The sequence below is a fragment of the Dreissena polymorpha genome, chromosome 1 (genome assembly GCF_020536995.1).
Source record: "Dreissena polymorpha isolate Duluth1 chromosome 1, UMN_Dpol_1.0, whole genome shotgun sequence".
Classification (NCBI taxonomy): Eukaryota; Metazoa; Mollusca; class Bivalvia; order Myida; family Dreissenidae; genus Dreissena; species Dreissena polymorpha.
In genome coordinates this window covers 94034796-94059797 of record NC_068355.1, presented here as the reverse complement: position 1 = coordinate 94059797, position 25002 = coordinate 94034796, and the positions used below count along the sequence as shown (strand labels likewise).

The 25002-nt window shown below is 35.3% G+C and overlaps 1 protein-coding gene across 1 annotated transcript in view; it reads right to left on the bottom strand.

Annotated features, from left to right (window-relative positions):
- The window catches only part of LOC127837553 (serine/threonine-protein kinase BRSK2-like), a 92351-nt gene extending 75648 nt beyond the window's left edge, over positions 1-16703 (bottom strand). Inside the window, exons 1-2 of the mRNA XM_052364790.1 lie at positions 16541-16703; positions 14059-14181 (exon numbers count right to left, since the gene is read on the bottom strand). Coding sequence (XP_052220750.1) covers positions 14059-14181; positions 16541-16703 — 286 coding nt within the window. The remainder of the gene's footprint in view (positions 1-14058; positions 14182-16540) is intronic.
- Between the last annotated feature and the right edge of the window lie 8299 nt (positions 16704-25002).

Genomic DNA, 25002 nt, shown 5'->3' with positions numbered 1-25002 from the left:
TCACAAAATGCTTCCTTAATCAAATTTCAATACCTGAAACATGGTTTACAAGAGATGTTGCAAACAGCAGCACATGCAGCCTTACACATGAGTCATGGGCTTTCTTTGAAATGCATCATCATTGAAATATGTTTAACACAGACAAACAGTTGAAGCGAAATTGGCCATGAAGCTATAAAACTGGAGTCAGTTGCTGATCAAGATGAGGTCTACATCAGGCAGCCTCCACAAACAATGGATGCCATGTACACTTTAATTGCTCAATCTTCATGCACAACTGACAGAAGAAGAACAACACAAATAAGCCAGGCAATGTATCCATCAGTATGCAATTACAAATTTTAATCAAGCATTTCGTAAAAAGCATCTGCATGTGTCTGGACTGTTTCTACATGCACATGTCACAACTGTTGGAAATGACAAATACACCATCATAAATGTACATATCATGCACATGTTTTATCAATTATGTTTGGGCATCTTCATAATGGTGACTGCTTTTTTTGTTTCTGTTGTTGTTTCTAAAATGTTGTAAATGCATGAACAACAAAACCTACAAGTTGTAATACATCCACCTATAACCAGTAGGCTGTCTACAGATTAAGAGTTTTTTTTTCTGGTGGGTTTTTATCCCAAAATGCCAAACACTCTCAATTAACTCCTGGTATGTCTGATGAAGATGGAACTGTAACATTTGTTCCTACATGTAGTTTTAGGATTATATTTATACCAGCTGACCAGATTTCTCTCAGCTGTCAAAGTCTACTAAACAATACATTCCTATTACAAAACATTTCTCTTGGCGTAGTGATTAAGAAGGCCAATGCCTTGTTTCATACCAAACCAAATCGATTTATTTAACAATGTTATATGGGTTGTATCAACAAGAACACTGACAAACAATGTTTTTTTTCATGAGCTGCTGAGAGAACATTTTACAAATAGTATCCAAACATCGGCAAAAAATGTTATTTTATTGTGGCAAATTTAATATTTACATTAAATGACCTCAAAGTCTGAGATTTTTATGCAATAAGCTAGTAAAAAGGCAACATCCTGTGCATTAAACTGCCACAAATGTGATTAAATTTTCCCCATAAAACCGGCTTTTTTAGTCCTTTTTTGCATGAAAGCACATTAAAATACCCTTTTTAAGTATACTGTGCCATGCTCCTAAGCTCTCATGGGATAAACACTATATGTCTAAGTAATTATTTGTTCATGTAGATTTAACACATTTGCAATCTATGTCTGTTTCCTTGGTATATCCAGTTCAGAATGAACAAGGGCTGTTTGTAAAACATGCATGCCCCCCATATGGGCTGTCAGTTGTAGTGGCAGCCATTGTGTGAATACGTTTTTTGTCACTGTCACCTTGACTTTTGACCTAGTGACCTGAAAATCTATAGGGGTCATCTGCCAGTCATGATCAATATACCTATGAAGTTTCATGATCCTAGGTCTAATTAATCTTGAGTTATCATCAGGAAATCATTTGACTGTTTCGAGTCACTGTGACCTTGACATTTGACCTAGTGAGAAAATTAATAGGGGTCATCTGCCAGTCATGATCAATGTACCTATGAAGTTTCATGATCCTAGGCGTAAGCATTCTTAAGTTATCATCCGGAAACCATTTTACTATTTCAAGTCACTGTGACCATGTCCTTTGACCTAGTGACCTGAAAATCAATAGGGGTCATCTGCCAGTCATGATCAATGTACCTACTAGGAAGTTTCATGATCCTAGGCGTAAGCATTCTTGAGTTATCATCCGGAAACCATTTTACTGTTTCGAGTCACTGTGAAATTGACCTTTGACCTAGCGACCTGAAAATCAATAGGGGTCATCTGCCAGTCATGATCAATGTTTCAATGAAATTTCATGATCCTAGGCGTAAGCATTCTTGAGTTATCATTCGGATACCATTTTACTGTTTCAAGTCACTGTGACCTTGACCTTTGACCTAGTGACCTGAAAATCAATAGGGGTCATCTGCCAGTCATGATCAATGTACCTATGAAGCTTCATGATCCTAGGCGTAAGCATTCTTGAGTTATTATCCGGAAACCATTTTACTGTTTCGAGTCACTGTGACCTTGAACTTTGACCTAGTGACCTGAAAATCAATAGGGGTCATTTGCCAGTCATGATCAATGTACCTATGAAGTTTCATGATCCTAGGCGTAAGCATTCTTGAGTTATCATCCGGAAACCATTTTACTATTTCGAGTCACTGTGACCATGTCCTTTGACCTAGTGACCTGAAAATCAATAGGGGTCATCTGCCAGTCATGATCAATGTACCTACTAGGAAGTTTCATGATCCTAGGCGTAAGCATTCTTGAATTATCATCCGGAAACCATTTTACTGTTTCGAGTCACTGTGAAATTGACCTTTGACCTAGTGACCTGAAAATCAATAGGGGTCATCTGCCAGTCATGATCAATGTTTCAATGAAATTTCATGATCCTAGGCGCAAGCATTCTTGAGTTATCATTCGGAAACCATTTTACTGTTTCAAGTCACTGTGACCTTGACCTTTGACCTAGTGACCTGAAAATCAATAGGGGTCATCTGCCAGTCATGATCAATGTACCTATGAAGCTTCATGATCCTAGGCGTAAGCATTCTTGAGTTATTATCCGGAAACCATTTTACTGTTTCGAGTCACTGTGACCTTGAACTTTGACCTAGTGACCTGAAAATCAATAGGGATCATTTGCCAGTCATGATCAATGTACCTATGAAGTTTCATGATCCTAGGCATAAGCATTCTTGAGTTATCATCGGATCCGGAAACCATTTTACTATTTCAAGTCACTGTGACCTTGACCTTTGACCTAGTGACCTGAAAATCAATAGGGATCATCTGCCAGTCATGATCAATGTACCTATAAAGTTTCATGATCCTAGGCCTAAGCATTATTGAGTTATCATCCGGGAAACCATTTTACTATTTCGAGTCACTGTGACCTTGACCTTTGACCTAGTGACCTCAAAATCAATAGAGGTCACCTGCCAGTCATGATCAATGTACCTATGAAGTTTCATGATCCTAGGCGTAAGCGTTCTTGAGTTATCATCCGGAAACCATCTGGTGGAATGCAAAACAATATACCCTTCTTCTAAGGGGGTCATAAAAAGCAACTTGTAATCAAATATTTATACATTCATTTATACTCCTTGTTTAAGCCAAGAATAAGTTGTACCACTATTCATAAATACCTTTTAGAATATGTAATTGGTCAAGGTAAAGCAGTATGTTATTTCTTGAAAAAAAAATCAGTGCATTATATTTATAAATAAGTGTAAAATTATAAAACAATAGGGTTTTTAGGGCACTTAAGCACTTACCTGTAATCACAGACATCAATTGTTGAAGACTTGACTTGGTGATCTAGATTTTTACCATACTTGACTAGATTCAAGCACTGTCTTAACATCGTCAAAATTATTGTTATGGCAAAGTTTCATACAGATTGATTCATAAAAGAGGCCCTACAAAGGTAAAGTTTTTGCTTAGATTTTCACAAGTTTCAATGTACCTTGTTTTTTGGACACACTTGACCCAAATTCAAAGTCAGCCTAGATATTTTGTAGATTAACTTTCATCAACAATGAGTCATAAATGTAATTTGACCTGGTGCATAAGTTTTGGAAAAACATGACTTCGGTTTGAACTCAGCCTAGATATTGTTAATTCACCACGTTTCCTCAAGATTGGATTAAAAATGTAGCCTCTTAATGAGCTACAAGCTGACGACCTACAAAGCATCCCCAGGACATACGGTGATTAAAATAGCTCAAAAATAATAAAGTACTGTAAAAAAGCTAAGATTCATGATTTTATTGTTAATTATAACACTTTTCCTAAAATAGGGTGTGGTTTCGGAATCATATCACACCCCAATCCCCTGAGTTCTTTAACTTCTAGACTAATTTTTCAATGCCTCCTCTTAAATTCATGATTTTGCGGGACAGACATTTGGAAAGTTTGTCCCTCCTAGTCGACATAGGACAATGTGTCAAAACATTCATTTTAAAAACTATGCTTGTTTTGTAATTAAAAGGAATGTTGCAATTCAAGCTTTCTGTCGCCAAAACTTGCATTCACTAATATCCTCATTGTCCGCTATTTACAACACGTGCAAGCCAAGTGTTGTTGTTAACACTTTGTCAGGGATAAAGTTCTATTACTATTGTCACATTCTCATACTACAAAATAATGCTCTCATGCTATAAATGTAATACATATGACTGGGGTAGCTAATTGCTACACTGTAACTTCCAATATACCGCTGATGACGGGATCCAAGCTACAAGACAGCGTTATAAATGGATTTGTGTTATTAGTTCTGAACTCATTCATTCATAAATAATTGCAAGGTTGTGTTGTTATTCGCCAATACATGCATATAATCCCTACCCTATTGATAACTTTATACATTCCACTAAATCAATTTAAAACAAGGTCTGTTTGTAAAACATGCATGCCCCCCACATGGGCTGTCACTTGAAGTGGCAGCCATTGTGTGAATACGTTTTTTGTCACTGTGACCTTGACCTTGTGACCTGAAAATCAATAGGGGTCATCTGCCAGTCATGATCAATGTACCTATGAAGTTTCATGATCCTAGGCCCAAGCGTTCTTGAGTTATCATCCGGAAACCATCTGGTGGACGGACCAACCGACAGACCGACCGACATGTGCATAACAATATACCCGCTCTTATTCGAAGGGGGGGGCATACAAATATATTCTGACCAATTATGACGCTTAATGTGTTTAAGAATGTCATAAACACAACCATACGCAATTTTTCAGAAGTGAAAAGTGACCAGAGCATTGTGGGACAGCAGTTTCTGAGTCTGAGTGACTGTGTTGATTTAATCAATTAATTAATTGCATTAAGATACAAATCAATGTTTTATGGCATCATACTCAGTCATGTTCAAAACATGCTTCCCACCGACTTTGTGAAAACAAAGATCTATAAATACATATATCGTTTGCAGAAAATCACGCAAAATGAATGTGAACTTCAATAAACAATTACCCTGCATTTGGATGGAACTAATTGTCTTGATTACATGTACTTATTTAATTTATCTTGAATGCCTGTTATGTTTTCAATTGAATTTCAGCAGACAATATTTTAATTCATATTGTTCATATTTCATTATGAATCTTTTTTTTATTTGTAACAGATGTGAAAGATTCTATGATGTATACAATCGTTGAAAACTTTTAGAATTTTTAGAACCATCGTCTCTCGTAACTCTTTTAGAGTGGTTTTGCACATATATATATAATGATTTTGTACTGCTTTACTGTGTTTTATGTACAAAAGTGTGACGTTAATAAACTATTCTGTCTGTCTATTGTCTACAAATAACAATGAAGTAAAACATGTGTCGTAAAACTTGTCAAATCTGTCAATGATTCAAAAGATCGATAGCACATACACAGTAACAGGAAAAGAGCGTAACAAACATGCTATTTTCACACCTGTATTTCACCAAACAATAGAAAATTACTCTTAAACTGTCAAATTCGCAAGTAATGAATAGTCTCTAATCCATTATAATTGAGCCATTTTGCAATCAGCACATCAGATGCCACTATATGTGAATTTCAAGAAAATGCTTATGACCAAAAAACAGGAACCAAGACCCACCCGCGTTATATTGGATTAAGTGTCATTACAGAGTGTGTTATATTGGATTTACCAATAAATGTATTGTTAAGACTGCTTGTGAGCTTAATGGCCAAATGCTACTAATGTTAATATCTTATGTATTAAACAAACCAAGGTTTTCATGAGCACATGCAAAGAAGAATTTAAAATAAATTATTTTATTAAATACTGACAAAGGCGCTTTTATCATTCAGAACAGTGCCCAATGCATGCACATCAGATTATGTGTTTACAGGTGTTACTCACGTCCAATTACACTTTTAAAAAAAAATCAAATAAACAAGAGGGCCTGAAAGGCCCAAAGTTGCTCACCTGAGATAAAAAGAAATGACCTGTTCTTTGCAGCCCAAGATATCAATAGAACAAATGTTCTAACAAAGTTTCATGAAGAATGAACAACAAATGGCCCGATGGCGGAAATGTTTTTGAACTCGTCCAAGATATTATTGGGACAAATCTTTTAAAAAAGTTTCATGAAGATCCAACAAAAAATGTGACCTCTACAGTGTTAACAAGGCAAATATTCATGACGCACAACAGAAGACAGACAATTGACAAAAGGTGATCACAAAAGTTCACCATGAGCAAAAAATATTATGCTCATAAAGATTGTCACCATGTGTGAAGATCAGCAAGTGTCATTCAGATTGAACTAAAAATGTGACTAAAAGTATTCACAATGTTTTACTATAAACAACTGTGATAGAGCGGTCTCGTTCGCTTACGCAAGTGAAACCGTCACGGGACATTTACTAGTAATGTAACTGTGTGAGCACTTATGTAATACGGAAATATTTATCGAGTCTAATAAAAGAACGCTTATTTCTAACACACTTACTGGTTGTAATTCAATTAACTAAAGGCGTCCAGTCAGATACGCCTGAATACACTCAAAGAATTAATCTATAACTGAAAACCAAAGCAGCTTTAATGAAAATAACTAACTTTAGTCTAAAGAATCTATGCATCGTTGAAAATGAACAAATACAGCAAATACCTTAATGAATGTAAAAAGAAGTTCACAATCTGTCAAAAAAACTGATATAAATATTAGTTACCGTTAGTCTAGAAGTTGCTTCAAAAACTTGTTTATAAAATAAGTCTATCTTAATCTAAAGAACACAATTTATGGAGAGTGGAAAACTCCAGTGACTCAAATGTAAAAAATAAGAAGAATTTACAAAAGTTATTTCAATCAAAAGAGTCTTTCTAATTTAGAAAATGCCAAATATCAAGGTTGCCATGGAAACAGTTTCATAGCACAGTAGTCTGCTAAATACACCAAAACACAGTATTAACTTGGCTTATCAGTAAAGATCAAAGATAAGGCTATACAGTGCATTAGTACATGTACAGTTATTTTATGACATGCAAACTACTGTCTTTATGTACACCACATTTTATAAAAGAAGTCCCAGGTTTATACAATGGAGTTAACTATTAGTTAACAATTAGAAAGTATGTACAGGTTATCTTTCTTTAACATTATGGCTTATCACAACCAGACTGTTCAAATGCTTTCACTATATACATATAGAGAAAACTGCCCCACCCCCTGGCGGCCATGTTTTTCCACCGATCTGGACCATTTTCGAACTCAACCGTCATATCCAGAAAACACATGTTCTGACCGAATTTCCTGAATATTGGACCAAAAATGTGACTTCTAGAGTGTTCACATGTTTTCACTATATACATATAGAGAAAAGTGCCCCGCCCCAAGGCCGCCATGTTTTTTCACCGATCTGGACCATTTTCAAACTCGTCCGAGATATCAATGAAACCAATGTTTTGATGATGATTAGGCAAAAATTGTGACTTCTAGAGTGTTCACAAGGTTTCTCTATAGCCATATAATAAATACTGCCCCGCCCCCTGGCGGCCATGATTTTCAACGGACCAGAACCATTTTTGAACTTAACCAACATATCATTTAGACAAACATTTTGACAAAGTTACATGAAGATTGGGCATCAAATGTGACTTCCATAGTGTTCACAAGGTTTTTCTTTTTTTTTGACCTAGTTTTTGACCCAGCATGACCCAGTTTCGAACTCAGTTGAGGTATCAATGGGACAAATGTTCTGACCAAGTTTCATGAAGATCGGACAATAAATGTGGCCTCTGGAGTGTTCACAAGGCAAATGTTGACGCCACACCCCGGACGACGGACAAAAGGCGATCACAAAAGCTCACCATGAGCACAGCTCAGGTGAGCTAAAAATGTTGTGAATAGATAATATTAACAATTTCCATATTTCACTTCTCCGTGTACTTGCAGACAATGAAAAACATTTGTGTTTATGAAATTCTTATTAACACATTTTATCATTTTTACCAGTCTTGCCTCGAGGTAAACATTTTAGAAAAATACGAAGAAAAGTCCAGGATTTAGCCTGAATAAAATGCATGTATGCCTTTATAATAACATTATCATAATGAGAGCTGACCACAGAATATCGTTGATCACATTTATGATTACCCACAACTGTTCAACAAATACACCTGTTTCAAAAACCCATCAGTGCAAGTCATAACCTACCATACAATTATGATCAGATAGCAGTCTTATGTATTATCTAACAAGAACAGATCCTCAATATGACTCAGATTAGATCCCCTATTGAGCCACTCAGTATTAATCATCAAACCAGATTTCCCTACCAGCATTCAACAAAACGCATTTTAAGTTTCAGCCATTCTGTCTTGCTCACCTTGCTCTTATAGCTCTTCACCTGTGCTATGCTAGAATTTCAAATGCTATTTTCAGGTTTTCTCCCATTACTGATTGGAATCCAAATAGTAAACAATATCAACAGGCTTTGAGGAATAATTATCAGGATGATTTTGTGCAAATAGTAAACAATATCAACAGGCTTTGAGGAATAATTATCAGGATGATTTTGTGCATTAAGATAACCCTCTCAGCATTTTATCTCAGTATCTGCACCAAAAAACATCCTCTGTTGTCTGTCATAATTTTTTTCTTTGGATTATTTTTTCAGTGGACCATTTCAAGTTTTTCACCTTACCTTGCCTTAACCATAACATTAATTTTCTAGCTTTGGATGTTCAGTATTTTCTCTTACAATTGAACTTTGGTCCCTGTATCAGTAGTTCAAACAATGTATTTATTTTCTTAACTTATCTATTTCTCATAAATCAGTAAAAAAGACATAAGAAAACCCTGTATGCTTAATTTAAAAAAATTGCATAACAAGATATGTGTTTGTCAGAAACACTATGTCCCCTTCTGCGCCGCTTTGAAGCTATATATTTGATCTTTGACCTTGAAGGATGACCTTTACTTTGACCTTTCACCACTCAAAATGTGCAGCTCCATGAGACACAAACATTTTTGCAAGTATTGTTTGTCACCTAATGTCCTATGTGAAATGTTGGGGAGTGTCACGAAAAGCATACTCTGCAAACTTTAAGTCTTAAAATGTTCTCAACATAAATTGAAGTATAAAAATGAACATATAAATCAAAGCGATGAAGGCACTGAATTTGTTCGCTGCTGTATTATCTTAGACGCAACTCAGTTTTCAAAATTATGTTAGAGCTTTTTATATCGCAAGTTTGAAATGACCACAACCCATTCAAATTTATAAAGAGTACATGTATGTCTTAAAGCACCGTCAAGATGTGTTGTTGTTTTTTTCAAATCATTGATACAGCTTATCAGTGTGCACAGGCTAATCTTATTTGACATGCATTAAGCCCCATTTTCCCTGAAAGCAGCCAATATGTACAGATTTCAATGATAAACACTAGACTGGCCAACATCGTCTTACAAGCTGTTAAATACTTTTGAATACATACACACTATGTAGTGTACCAGTGGGAACTATAAACAGGCAGATGCGGTGGTTAGAGCAGACGCTTTTAGCATTCAACGCCTGCTTAATTTTAACTGCAGTTATCCATACAGGCAGTCACGGGTTACGGTTGCTAGCGTACTTATAACGCAGACTGACTTGCAAAATTGCCTGTAAATTATTTGTGAGCTAACGCTCACAAATAAAAATTGCAGTTTTTGCTGTAACCACAAGTGCTAAATGACATAAACAACATGTCTTTGTAAAATGTTGATTTAGAACTTCATCATACTGTAAAATATGTGCACTTTTAAATGCCGTTCAGCATAGGGAACATTTAATGCACAGATATGATATGTGCTCAAGCTAGCTAGGATAAGGAAAGGGCAGATTGCTCTTTGTAAAAAGGGCACTTAAGCATCATTATTACCCTGTTGCATATATTCAATATAGCATGCATGTATATTTTATAATACATGTATTTACACTTGAAATATTGTTCTATAATTAATCAAACTATTTTCAATTGTGAAAATTAACTTACCCTGGTATTTTGGAAAACTTCTTATAATATTTTCTGTAACATAATGTGATAAGTTGATTCACAAAAAGAGCATTGCGCGTGTTCGAGGTAGCACGGTAGAGCGTTTGGGCAGCATGGTGACCGCACCGTCTGTTAAGGCCAAGCTGGACCACTGAATATATTATTGGCCATCATGCAGGGGCAGTTTTAAATGCAAGAAGAAAGCAGTACGAAAATGTCAATATCCGTATTGATTTAAACGTTCAATATGTGAAACATGAAAACATCGACAAACGTTACTCATTTATGTATTGATCAAATATAACAGCTCCTTCGTATGTTCCAGATTATGTGCCACTGACCTTGCTTAGAATATGAAAATAGTTTTTTAACAGATAATGATTTCTTCTTATTTATACATCCAAAATATGCTTAATAGTTTGACTGAAATGATCTGTTTCAAGTACAAAGTTTAGTCTTATGAATCTACTGCAACTACATGATAAATTTCACAAACTAAAGTATAAGCAGAGGGTTAATCAAGGATTGAACAAAAGTGTTGTGACAGTTAAATGTTTCAATGTCAGATTTAATATTTGCTGTGTGAACATCTCCAATTGTAACCATGACAATCTGGCAGCTACATAACACATTTTTCTTTTTTCTTAATTCCTTTTTATTCCAAGAATACTGCATGAGTACTGCCTGTTGAAGCTGCCTTCAAATGTTGTACCTAATGAATGATGTTGGTTCTTCTTGACTGACTCATGCCAAGTATTGAACAGCAAGGCAGGGAATATGAATACTGCACCAGAGGGCAAGTCAAACAGCTCACTGAGTCAGATCAATACAAAACGCCACTTTCTCTTATTGTATTTTTCAACACACATACATGTGTTATACATGTAGAAGACTCAATGAAAACAAGACTATTATTTTAAAATTCAATGGAACAGTGGATTTGTATTTATTTTTGTTTTCGTAATAATATTTCTCTAAATATGTCCATAAATAGATTCTGTATGTATAAAAGGCTGAACACTAGCTAAAACAAGAAACTGTCGCAGACGGGTGATGCTCTCCAAAGTTTTTTTTTGGTCACAATATTGCACTATATATTCAGTTTAAAGGAAACGTCTTGAGGGGCATAACTTTGGACAAAATAATACAATGTATGGTTTAGCAATTTAAAAATTTCAAAGGGCCATAACTCTCTAAGTAAATCATCTTACCAGAACCCACAAATAACATGCGCATCTCCTCAAGGTAGTTAAGCTTCCCATAAAGCTTTATTGAATTCCAGTCAGTAGTTGGGGAGAAATAGCCCGGACAAGAATTGCACTATATGTACAGTTTATAGAAAATTTCAAAGGGCCATAATTCTGTAAAAAATCATCCGACCATAACCGGCTGATAATATGCACATCTCCTGTTGGTAGTGAAGCTTCCCATAAAGTTTCATTCAATTCCCGTAATAAGTTGCTGAGAAACAGCTAGACAAGAATTGCACTATATGTACAATGGAAAATTTCAAAGTGCCATAACTCTGTGAAAAATCATCCGACGAGAACCGGCTGATAATATGCACATCTCCTCTTTGTAGTGAAGCTTCATTGAATTCCAGTCATTAGTTGCTGAGAAATAGCCCGGACAAGAATTGCACTATATGTACAGTTAATGGAAAAATTCAAAGGGCCATAACTCTGTGAAAAATCATCCGACCAGAACCCGCTGATAATATGCACACCTCCTCTTGGTAGTGAAGCTACCCATACAGTTTCATTGAATTCTGGTCATTAGTTGCTGAGAAATAGCACGGACAAGAATTGCACTATATGTAAAGTTAATGGAAAATTTCAAAGGGCCATAACTCTGTGACAAATCATCCGACCAGAACCCGCTGATAATAGGCACATCTCCTCTTGGAAGTGAAGCTTCCCATAAAGTTTCATTGAATTCTGGTCATTAGTTTCTGAGAAATAGCCCGGACAAAAATTGTGCACGGACGGACACACGGACGCACAGACGGACACACGGACTGACAGACGAAGCGGCGACTATATGCTCCCCCCAAAATAAATTTTGGGGGAGCATAACAAATTAATTGTATAAGGTACTAAAGTATAACTTCTTAAACTCAAGGATTGATAACTCAAAAACTAATGATAGGTATAACAAATCTAATAGTCCTGGCAAAATCTTCAATACTTCAATACAAAATTACCAGCTGTGTCTGTCCTCAGTCCTATGAAATATTGAAATTTACCTACCATAATGTGAGGATGTTATTAACACTTCTGCAAAAGGGTTGTCTCAAAGGAGTAAATCAGTAGCACAACCAATTAATGGGCTTTGTTCTCAACACATGCCCATAAGAAGAATGTAATTAACCACAGGTGGTTAGTGTGTGGCTATGATAGTAATTAGTAAAAACATCATTTTTAATGATAAATAATCATATTATAACGAAAAATCAACTTTTCTGGAAAAAACATTTCACTATCAAATATATATATATAGCAAGGTATTCATCTCAAAATCACCCGAAAACAGGGTGCTTCGCTTTAAACAGCCATTACTTCATCAATTTAGCGATTTCCACGATCTCGGTCTTATTCAACACAGAAATGAATTTCCTTTCCGGAAATGTACATGTCTTGCAATATTTTACAAATACTGGGTCAACTTTTAAGAAATAACACGATACACAACTCGCGTGACCCAGTTAACATCGATCAGACAGTATCCTCAGACTGAAATCTTCACGGAGTAAAAGGCATTTTCCTTGCAATGTTTAATAATTTAATAATAACCATAATTCAATAAAACGTATGAACAAACATTCTTACCATTCTTGCCGTTGCATTATGCATCAAAACTAACTGTCCAGCGCCGTTTGAAACCTTTGTTTACATACATTTCAACTAACTGACATTTTAAACACACGAGTGATTTCTTTGGTCCAATGCGAAGGTATGTCTTTACAACTGGAGATTTCATTCATGTATTCTGTCTGATCAGTGTCAACTGGGTCAAGCTAATTGTGTATCGTGTTATTTCTTAAAAGTTGACCCAGTATTTGTAAAAATATTGCAAGACATGTACATTTCCGGAAAGGAAATTCATTTCTGCGTTGAATAAGACCGGGTTTTTGAAAATTGCTGCAAAATTGTTTAAGTAATGGCTGTTCAAAGCATGCACCCTGTTTTCGGGTGATATCGAGTTGAATACCTTGTTATATATATATTTGATAGGGATTTTTTTTTCAGAAAAGTTGATTTTTCGTTATAATACGATTATTTATCATTCATGATGATGTTTTCACTAATTAATATCATAGCCACACGCTAACCACCTGTGTTATTAACATACAATGTGCATACTCTTACTTATCTTATTAAATTTTTTATCTTATGCATTGGTACAAACATTAACACACAAAATTAACATTGACAAGTTTGCAGTAGTTATTCTTCCTTTAAAAAAATGGTTTAATTGTAACTATTTATGAAGAAGATTTAAATTTTCTTTGAAAATTTCAGTGAATATTTCCAATTTCTCAATATGCACCCTGCCAGAATCAAGATCTTCAATATCTTGAGCACGTCTATCATCTCTCATTCACATTGTTTAGAAGCACTGACTGCATGACCACCCTTTGCCTAGTATTTCGCACCAGGATCATATATTGCACATCTATATACATGTAGATAATATGTCTGTAGTTATGTTTATAGAATGACTGCCTACACAAGTATGCATTTATTTATGAAGGTGTTAATTAATCTTGCATGGCTTGATCATAAATTGCATCATGCCATGAATAATGCATATGTTTGCAGTATGATTAATGTAATATCAATATTCTGCTAGCACAAGAGGTAAGCATCAAATGCTTAAAAAGCTATAAATTGTTCCATTGCAACACAGCATATGTGAAAGAAATCTCATTTGCAAAAGTTTCACAATTGAAGTATACCAAAATATGAACACAAATGTAATATGAATACCTGTCTGTCCCTTTCCCAAGGTTTTCTCAAGTTTGTAAGGCCCCACATACATTTCCTCTCTCTCTCGGAGGGAGTTCACACGGTGATGGTGATGATGTGACATAGTCAGCTTACCAAATCCTCCTAAGATGTGGACATATCATCTCTCTTTTTTGATATAACATACTCCAGTTATATACAATTCCTATTATATATATACATATTCATATATATATAATATATATATAATATGTTTATAGAGTTGTCTGCATGTACTACTTTTGTAATACATCCATGTTTCTCAACAAAAATTCAAGCTCACTTGTATGAACTAGTTTCACAATATTCCATCCACAAAATGTTGTTCAGTTTTCTATCCATCTTCTTGAAGCTGATATCAATAAAACATTGCACATTCTGTGAATTCTCTGAAATTTACCATATTATATTCACACATTTTGTAAATAACACCGCTATAAGCAAAATGAATACACACCACTAGGGTAAATTTCGATCTCTTCACAGAAATCTCTGACAATTCTCCACAAAATGAGAGTGTTCTGTCAAATATTCAGTAATTGATCCAGTGACAGGTGCGCGCGTTCATAATTGAACAAGAACGGTCACTCTTATCGATTTCTCAGCATCAGCAGCCGACTGGTAAATAGTTGTACAAGAGTTGTTTCCCTTGTTGTTTGCCACACGTTGACGTTATATGACTTTGTTTATTCGTTTGCGATAATAATGTATTTACCTAACGTGTGTTCCGATTGTTTAAAGTAACGGAATCGATAAATTTGAAATAGTATACACCATAAGAATCCATTTTTCGTGCATGAAACACAATTTGAATACGAAACAGGCCATCTCCCATATATACAATATAGAGTCGATTTTTTTTCGGCATAGCTGTGTAATACAACATTTCACCAAAAATGACGTTCATGTAACGCAAGCAGACCCAAACGAATGAATAATGTTATTTCTTTTGCCGATTCGAGACCAATCTAAAAAAACGACTCTGTGTCTATGTTCTGTATAAGTAATTTCGGACTACTCTCTCCACGGCACAAAGACACAAACTTTGGTCCAGTTACAATTACGCGTTAAAATTCATCTCGTAAAATTTAAGGGTCGGTACTCGGTCACTTAACCGTCAGTGGAAGACATAAAGTACTACCGATAAACGTTGATAACACGGTATTGCTTTCAAAATCAGAAAACACACACTACCGAAATAATATACATGTAGTGTAATGATAAGGGGGGTTATCGTTTTAATATCTGACAACAAATGTTTGTCGTACTCGGTCAGACCGTCTGGAAATCGTTCCTGAAAGCCTGAATAGACTACCGAAATTCGCCAGTTTGCAATAAGTAACACAGTCTGACTTAAATTTTCTATCGAAAAGTGTTGTGCTTAGATGTTCCATTTACAAGACGCAATTGGATTTTGTAAGACCCGCGTCATGAGAAAATCCGTCTTATGCCATATGCGACCAGCTCAGCAATAGACCAGCTTGTGCATTTCGCATTCAGGTCAGGAGATACATCATGAGACCATGAAAACGTCATTGATTTTTTTTTTGCGGACAACATACATCTTGAGCTACGCTGGTAAAAAAAACACGCATAAGACCATCATATGACGCTGCACTATGTGATTTGAATGTTTCGAAAGAAAACTTGTAAATCAAATGTTGAAGAAATATAGAAAGAAAAACTCATAATTTGCCATGTGAGAACAAATATGATGGGATCTCCCGTAGTATTATTTTTATATTACGAACACTGGTGTGTGGTTTCAATATACGTGCACTTAATAACACACATTTCATGCGGGGGACATCCAACTACCAAGTGAAAAAAACAACAACCGGTAAACCTTTGTTTTCAATTTGATTATTTATAAACGTTTATTGTCTAACTTTATTTCCAAGTCAGAATGGAAACCGAATATCTATTTAACATGATATTTTTAGATTATCTTCCACTGACATTCGCTCAGAATAATAGTCGATGACAATTATTAATCGATTTCTTCTTTAATGTTTTAAGTGTATGTCATTATATTTTTACCGGCCTTTTTTTGTCAACTAGCAAGTATAAATGACTTCGTACGAGTAGCTGACAATTATTAACCAAAAGTCACTGACCGTCTCATACTTCACATCGTTACGATCATCGACCTAATTTTTCATCGGTTAAATCTATAAATTAGTAAAACTGAAAATGGAGGTCCCACATTTTTTCTTTTTATCTATGCAACTATACTAATACAACAACTGGACAGTTTGAATTCGGAGCTGAAAATCGTCTTGTAATGCATTCAGGTAGTAGTCCTGGGACACACTGCTGGTTCCAACATAATATAACAGCAGGCGCGAAATGGCCTGTCTCAGATGTGCAAAGAGCTAGCTGACATTTTATTTAAAAATAGCTGATGTGCAAGTAATTAGTTTTGCCGCATCTTCATACAGGCGTTGGTAAAAGCATACATCACCAATAATCATAATCATTATCATTCCCTTTACCGGTATGGCCGTTGGTGGTGGTGGGTAGACGACGACACAGAGATCCTCCGTCAGACTGTTGAGGGTTGATGTGAGGAGCTCATCCATGGTGAAAGAAATCAACTCTTTCACATTGTCCATCCAGCTTTCCATCTAACGGCCTTGACGAAAACCTCTCTCCAAATTGTCCTGGACAATAAGACTGCCTGGTGACGTGTTCAAACATAGCCGACTTTCGTCGTTTTACTGTCGCTAAGACGGGTTCTTGTGGTCCAACAAGTGCTGCTGGCATGTGTCGAACGTACTCGTTAGTCTTGTGCGCAAAGTAGGCTACGAGAACAGTCTTCTACGGCCTGTATCCTGCGTTATGTGTCCGTGGGAAGCGTCCAAGTCTAGCCGCGGTGGTGAGGTCGAAGGTCTTGTAGAACCTGTGATCACTCAGGTCTAGCCGCCGTATTGACGTCGAGGGACTTGAAGAACCTGTGATTTGTGGAGAAGCTGATGGAGTTGCTTGTCCATAAGTTGCTCAGTCTTTCAATCGCCGCAGTCGCCAATGCATTTCTTAGTCTGACCTCAGTGGAACTGGTGCCGTCCTTCAATACGAGTGCTCCCAAATACTTGAAGCCTGCCACCTAACGGTGATGTCTGCACTGATGTTTTTCGTACTGTTCATTGTGATCATCATTTTGTTTGTCTGACCTCTTTCAGAGAATATTTTAGTAAGGTCTTGGAGTTCAGTTCTTGTGCCTCCAACGAGGCCAAAGTCATCATCTGAATTAGAGATGTCGGTGTGGTTTTATTTTAAAGGTCTCCTGTATAATCTTCTCAAGGAAACGGTTCAACAAGAAGGGGGATAGTAAACATCACTGACCATTTCCTTAAGAAGTTACCCATCTCTCCATGGAGAAGTGCTACAGGCGTTTAGAGTTCTTTTATGATTTGCACCAGCCTACCGTCATCGTTTAACCCTCTAACCCTACAGAACCTGCCATCATCTATCATTTCACACACGCTCAAAGTCTTTCCTTAACTCTTTCAGTGCTGGAACAGAATTCTGAAGGTCTTTGCAAACAGTTTGGATCCAGATGAGACGCCACAGAACGTGGCGTCTCATCAGGATCCAAACTGTTTTTTATTCTTATAATATTCTTGGAAAAAATCGAAGAGAATGCTAATTTTAGAAATTCAGCAGACGACATTTTAGCAGACGACAAATTTCCCAGCATGCAAAGGGTTAAGACTTAACCCTTTGCATGCTGGGAAATTTGTCGTCTGCTTAACTTAAGTCAATGAAGTTGTTGACCATCTGACGTTGGTGTTTGAGATGTTTCTCACTGATGATTCTGCAATAAAGATCTGTTCCACTGTGAGCCGTCCAGCTCTGAATTTAGCCTGCTTCTCCTCAAGCAGTTTCTTGGCCTTTCTTTTCAATCGGTTGATGACAATGCGTAGCGTTAGTTTGCTGGGATGAATGATGAGGCTTATAGTGCGGTAATTCTTGCACAAGTTGAGGTAAAGGGGTCACCAGAGATTGGGTTGGTCCATTCCTTTGTTACACTTCTTCTCCTCCTAGATCTTTTGCACAGTGTCGTGATTGATTCAGTCGTTGCCTATCCTACGTCACATAGAGCACATTTTAGATAAGATCCAGATGTTTAACACTTATAATTTCATAATCTGATACAATGTTTGAACTTTTCATTGATTTTGAAAATAAAAGTAAACAATTTACGTTTCTTGATAATTTATTGAAAACAATCATTTGTAATTATATCATTTTCCCGTTTTAAGTCGTTTATTTACGACATGAGATGTGTATTATGGTGTTTATTGCGTATTAATGTTTATATGTATATTAGTTTTAGTGCATGTTTATACAGTAAATAAATCAAACCAGGGTACACATCAAATTTTCTACGCACTGTTAGACACTTATATATATGCTGGTATTTGCAGTATATAAGAATGTAGCAATTATTGCATGTATACATATGTTTTCAAAATGCACATTTGTGAAGTAAGATATAAATTATATTGTTTAATATATCATATTATACGTGACATAACATCGCATACAGTATGTGTATTTATCTTGTGTATGTTATTCACAATTTGAATAATATGATATGTTAGTATTTAAAAAAAAGACGTCGTTTTCTTTTCACACATTCAAATCTTTTATCTAAATTCCTGGTTTGCGTTTTGTAACTAAAAAATGTAGCCACGATACATTGCCGATAGAAAAGGTAAGTCAGACAGTGTTATTTTAAGCAAATGTGCACATATCGGTGGCCTATTTTTGCTTTCACGGACGATTTCTAGGCAGGCTGACCTTGATGTTCTGCGAAATGGAATGTTTTTCGTTCACGGAAAGTGCACTGTGTTTACCAGTTATGCAACCCAACTGTATATTAATATAAAATTGTATAACATGACTTTTCGCAAGTGGATTGGGGTAGGGAACAAAAGGATTAGAAATTATGAAATATTATATACTTTAGTTGTGAATATCATGAAGCACGAAGATAATTAGTACATATTAGAAAACAACGCTCTTGCTGATATAAAAGGACACGCAAGATTTCATACTGTAAAAAGCAACGATGTCTGCCGAATAAAGGGGCCTTTTCACGGATGTTGGCATGTATTGAAGTGTGTCATTGAATGCTTTATATTGATTAATGTAAACATTGGATCTAAAAAGCTTCAGTAAAAAACACAAGAATACAAATAAAGAAAGAAAAAAGTAACCCTCAACTTGGCTCCAACCAAAGGTCCCTGAAGCCCTGGAGTAAATATCTATCGCTTTGACCACTCGGCCATCCGGGCTCATAAATTGAGTGGTGCATAATATACCTTATATAAGTAATCCTCGTAGTATCATAAAATATAACGACAACAACAGAACTCTCCACATTATTCAATCGTTTCGCGTTGCAACGCTTTTAATTTTCAGGCTTTGAAATCGTCAAAAGATGCATATAATGGATATTTTAGAGCATGGTAAATGTTCAGTATCACTAGTTGTGTCCTGAAACATTTTTGTCAATTTACAAAAAAGTGAATAGGCCCCTTTTATATGATATGTTAACTATTCGGGGCTATTATGTATTCACTCGGACATTTCTCTAACATTGTTTTCCTGTTTTAAACATGTACGCTGAAAAAAAGAAGAAATTGCAAACTTCAACTATCTTTAAAAAGATATTCGGCCTTAATTGCAAACATGAGATACCAAACAAGACAATTGTATATAGTTGCATGTAGTTTATAAAAATACACACTAATTACTGCTAAAATGACATCTTGCTTATTTTCTGCGTAAATCAATTATTGTAATAACTTTTAGATTTTATTGTATACACAGTTTATAAAGTTTATACGGTTTATAATGTTACATCGCGTTATGTGTTCGCGAAAAATTGGATTACATGTATGTATACCGTCCCTGTGTCAACTTATTAAAGGGATCTTTTCACGCTTTGGTAAATTGACAAAATTGAAAAAAGTTGTTTCAGATTCGTAAGTTTTCGTTTTAGTTATGATATTTGTGATGAAACAGTAATACTGAACATTAACCATGCTCTAATATAGCCATTATATGCATCTTTTGACGATTTTAAAACCTAAAAATTATAAAGCGTTGCAACGCGAAACGATTGAATAATTTGGAGAGTTCTGTTTTTGTCGTTAAATTTTGTGAAACTACGAAGATTGCTTATATAAGGTATAAAATACGTCATGAATGTGTACTCGGCGGAATAGCTCAGTAGGCTAAAGCGTTTTTACTTCAGGACTCTGGCAGGACTCCAGGGGTCACTGGTTCGAAACCTGCTCCGGGCAATGTTCTTTTCCTTTTTTTATTTTTTTTCTTGATTTTTTACTGGAGCTTTTACGATCCAATGTTTACATTTATCAATATAAAGCATTTAATGAATAAGTTAAAAAAATGCCAAAATCTGTGAAAAGGCCCCTTTAAAGCCATACATGCGTTCTTAGATATTAAGCCCTTATCATGACTCTATAGTTGTGTTTTGCGATAATGCAAATAAGTGGCATTTTCCGATGGGTTTGCAATCACCCCCCCCCCCAATTAAAAAAAATAAATAGTGTTATTGTTTATCTTAAAAGCAATTCCGTACGTGTTATCATCATAAGGCGTTTATCGATAGTTCATTCGGTCTTTCTACTGACCGAGTGCTTACCCTGAACTTCTGACAGATGGAATGTGATGCATACCGATAATTATAATTGTGCCAAAAGTTGTGTCTATGTTGCGTATGATCAAGCCAAAGATATATAAATACCGTTAACATCTCTATTTTTAAATATTTGGATCGTGGAAAGTATAGTCCGGAATGTCCTACACCAAAGGGGCCGTCCATAAAGTATGTCACGTTCCAGGTGGGGGGAGGGGGTGTAAGAAAGTGTGACAGTTTGTGTCATGAGGGAGGGGGGGATCAGGCCATGTGTGATGTCACACATTTATTAAAAAAATATTTCTAATTTTATTTATTATTTCTATAGTAGAATTTAAAAATAATGTTCAAAAAATGTGTGAAACATTTGTATTAGTTTTATGTCAAAATAAGACGAATTGCGTATCTCCTGAATGTGTTGTTCAAATTTTAATACGCACCTTGGCTGGGCCGGGTTTTTCAATATTCACAACCTCCACGCAGATTTCATAAGTAAATGACAAAATAATTTATTGGACTGTTCCATTTTTAGTTAATAAAGGGTTGAAAGAAAATCTTAATTCTAATTTCGTTTTTATTAGAGGTTAACACATGGATAACTATTCATTGATGCCAGTCGTAACTTTGGATGAACACTTCACTTCACCATAGATGGATGATGTCCACAGTGAACATTTTTTAATTAAACATGTTATTCAATCAAAAACTGTGACAACTGTTGACAATTAACTATTCTAGCATTAAAGTCATTTTAATAATGTGAAAGTTCTTTTAAGTGAAATTTTAACATGGTTTAATAGTGAATTGTGTTTTAGATTAAATTTGAAATAGGTATTAAATTGTGAGTTAGTGACGTACTTTAGGGGGGGGGGGGGGAGTCCAAGATTTTGTGACAGTTTGTGACAGGGGGGAGGGGGGGTACAAATGGTAAAAAAAGCGTAAATACTTTATGGACGGCCCCAAACGCTGTAAGAACTACAGAGTGTACTTATTCTGTTATTCATGCCAAAAAAAAACACCGGTAATATGGCCACTGTTCGCTCAGATCAGCCCATTAAATATTCGGATTTATTATTCGACCCGAATGAGTTGAATTTCCCTGACGGGAAATTTAATCAATATTTCATAATCTGCAAATAAAAGTACATGAAGGGGCCTTTTCACAGATTTTGGCATATTTTGAAGTTTGTCATTAAATGCTTTATATTTATAAATGTAAACATTGGATCTTAAAAGCTCCAGTAAAAAATCAAGAATAAAATTTAAAAAAGGAAAAAAAGTAGCCGGTACCAGGGCTCGAACCAGTGACCCCCGGAGTCCTGGAGTTAGTCTGAAGTAAAAACGCACTAACCCTCTCGGCTATTCCGCCGGGTAGACAAAGTTGATGTATTTTATACCGTATATGAGCAATCTTCGTAGTTTCGTAAATTTAAACGACAACAACAGAACTCTCCAAATTATTCAATCATTTCGCGTTGCAACGCTTTATAATTTTTAGGTTTTCAAAGTGTCAAAAGATACATATAATGGCTATATTGGACTATGGTAAATGTTCAGTAATACTGTTTCCTCACAAATATCATAACTAAAACGAAAATTTGCGAATCTGAAACAACTTTTTCAATTTTGTCAATATACCAAACCGTAAAAAGATCCCTTTAAGCTTGATTGATCATTTTCGGCTCGGGAACTACTTACATGTACCACGGGTACTCTTAAAGGGGCCTTTTCACAGATTTTGGCATTTTTTAACTTATTCATTAAATGCTTTATATCAATAAATGTAAACATTGGATCGTAAAAGCTCTAGTAAAAAATCAAGAATAAAATTAAAAAAGGAAAAGAACATTGCCTGGACCAGGTTTCGAACCAGTGACCCCTGAAGTCCTGCCAGAGTCCTGAAGTAAAAACGCTTTAGCCTACTGAGCTATTCCGCCAAGTATACATACTAGACGTATTTTATACCTTATATAAGCACGCTTCGTAGTTTCACAAAATTTAACGACAAAAACAGAACTCTCCAAATTATTCAATCGTTTCGCGTTGCAACGCTTTATAATTTTTAGGTTTTAAAATCGTCAAAAGATGCATATAATGGCTATATTAGACCATGGTAAATGTTCAGTATTACTGTTTCCTCACAAATATCATAACTAAAACGAAAATTTGCGAATCTGAAACAACTTTTTTCAATTTTGTCAATTTACCAAAGCGTGAAAAGATCCCTTTAAAGTATACTTAAATGTACCCCAGGTATGGAAAATATACTAACACATACCCGGCCAATTAAGACTGTACCCGAGTGATATTCCCGCCTATATAGAATCTGATGTCGTAAAACACGCTACGGAATACGAAATAAAATTATCCTTTGAAAAAAAAGCTTCATCAAAATGCTTTTTTGAGCAGGAGTCTCGATAATTAAGAGGCCATTTTAAAGAATATTGACATAAATATTAACATTTAATTTATTTAAAATTTATTTGAAAAAAGCCCACATCGACCAATTTAGCGTTGGAACTCCCGGGTACGTTTCAGTATAGTTTCCGTACCCGGGGTACATTTAAGTATATATACTTAATAGTACCCATAGTACATTTAAGTAGTACCCGAGCCGACAATGACCAATCGAGCGTTACTTAAGATGAACATCTGGTTAGACATCTACGCCGAAAAAAAGGAAAGCATGTCTCATTATGCTATAAACAATCATCCTACATGTGGTTGCAATCTCTCCTCATGATAACCTTCTTGTTCCTGTCGACCCACGATCCAGACCAAAGATCTATTAAAAACATTGATAGATTTTTTATCCAGACTCATTAATATTCATTGTATAACCCAATCCCGACCACAATGGGGAATGAACCCGGGTTTAGCGAGCTTTTCCAATGTTCTATTAGAATTACTGTTCGGACTGTATACAATTTAATCACAACATTGAGTTCATTAATAACACAACACTTTATTAATATTTGAGATCGTATTTTATTTTTATTTTTACACAAGTTTAATTATATTCCAAAATAAGCAGTTTTTACTTTTACACTTAATATTTAGCTGGTCGAAAAGCAACTAGCCTTAATCCACAATGATAAATGTTTCGATGTTACTACTTTAAAGCCTAAATTCTAACTACAATTTTGTCCACAATTATCAAACAGACCCACACTTATCAACATTCACAACATAAACAGCCGATAAGCACAGCCGAAAATGTCATCTTTCTAGCAACAGAGCACATTTAATATTAAACAAACTCTCTCTCTCGAACAATATCAGATATCAGATCCAGCATCCACACCCAAGGTATAATTAATCGCAGTTTGCGACATTCCCGCCAAAAAAGGATGAAAAATCTATAAGCAATCAACATAACATAACATAACATAACATAACGTAACATGACACTCATACCATACCAAACCATAACATAACATTGCATAGCATAGCATAAATGGTCAAGCCAATTCTTTATTGAAAACTATAGCATTATACCTAACACTGTACAGTTTAACAACACATACATCAGAAACTTTAAAAATGTTAGTTCCCTACATAGTCCTGTAATGAAACAGATTTACCATACACATCACACCATAAATGTTATTAAAGCTTGAAAATAGGTCAACAAATTATATGCATTCAATAAAAGACACATGAATGTACACACCTCATTATAATCAACCATACATGAACTTACAATGAACATATAATAAACCATACATGAACATCACATAAACCAATCATGAACTTGTAATCAACCATACATAAACCAATCATGAACCAATCATGAACTTAAAATCAACAATACATGTTTCATTCTAATTAACCTCATTATTCGTTTCTCCACCTATGCCTAAACATTTACTCAAAAATCAATGCATGCTCAAGAAGTATATTTTCTACCAACCACATGTCACCGTTTATCTTATATAACTAATTGAATTTAAAAAAAAGCATGAAAATTAATGACAAACATCCATACATGTACTGAAAACAATCATACAAGAGCTTTTTTTTATTTTGGTCAATTTTGTTTATATTTAACACATTTTTACACCACCAACGTCAAACATGACATACAAAGTTAAGTTCCATATAAACCTTTCAGAAATACAGGTCCACGACATTCATTGAGGCTTTTCCCATCTTTATTCGTTTTGCATGTGCATCATAGACAACCCGAAGCTTTGATTTTGTCTTTTCAGGGGTAATTACATCATGATGTGGAAGGTAGTGTTTCCAACCAT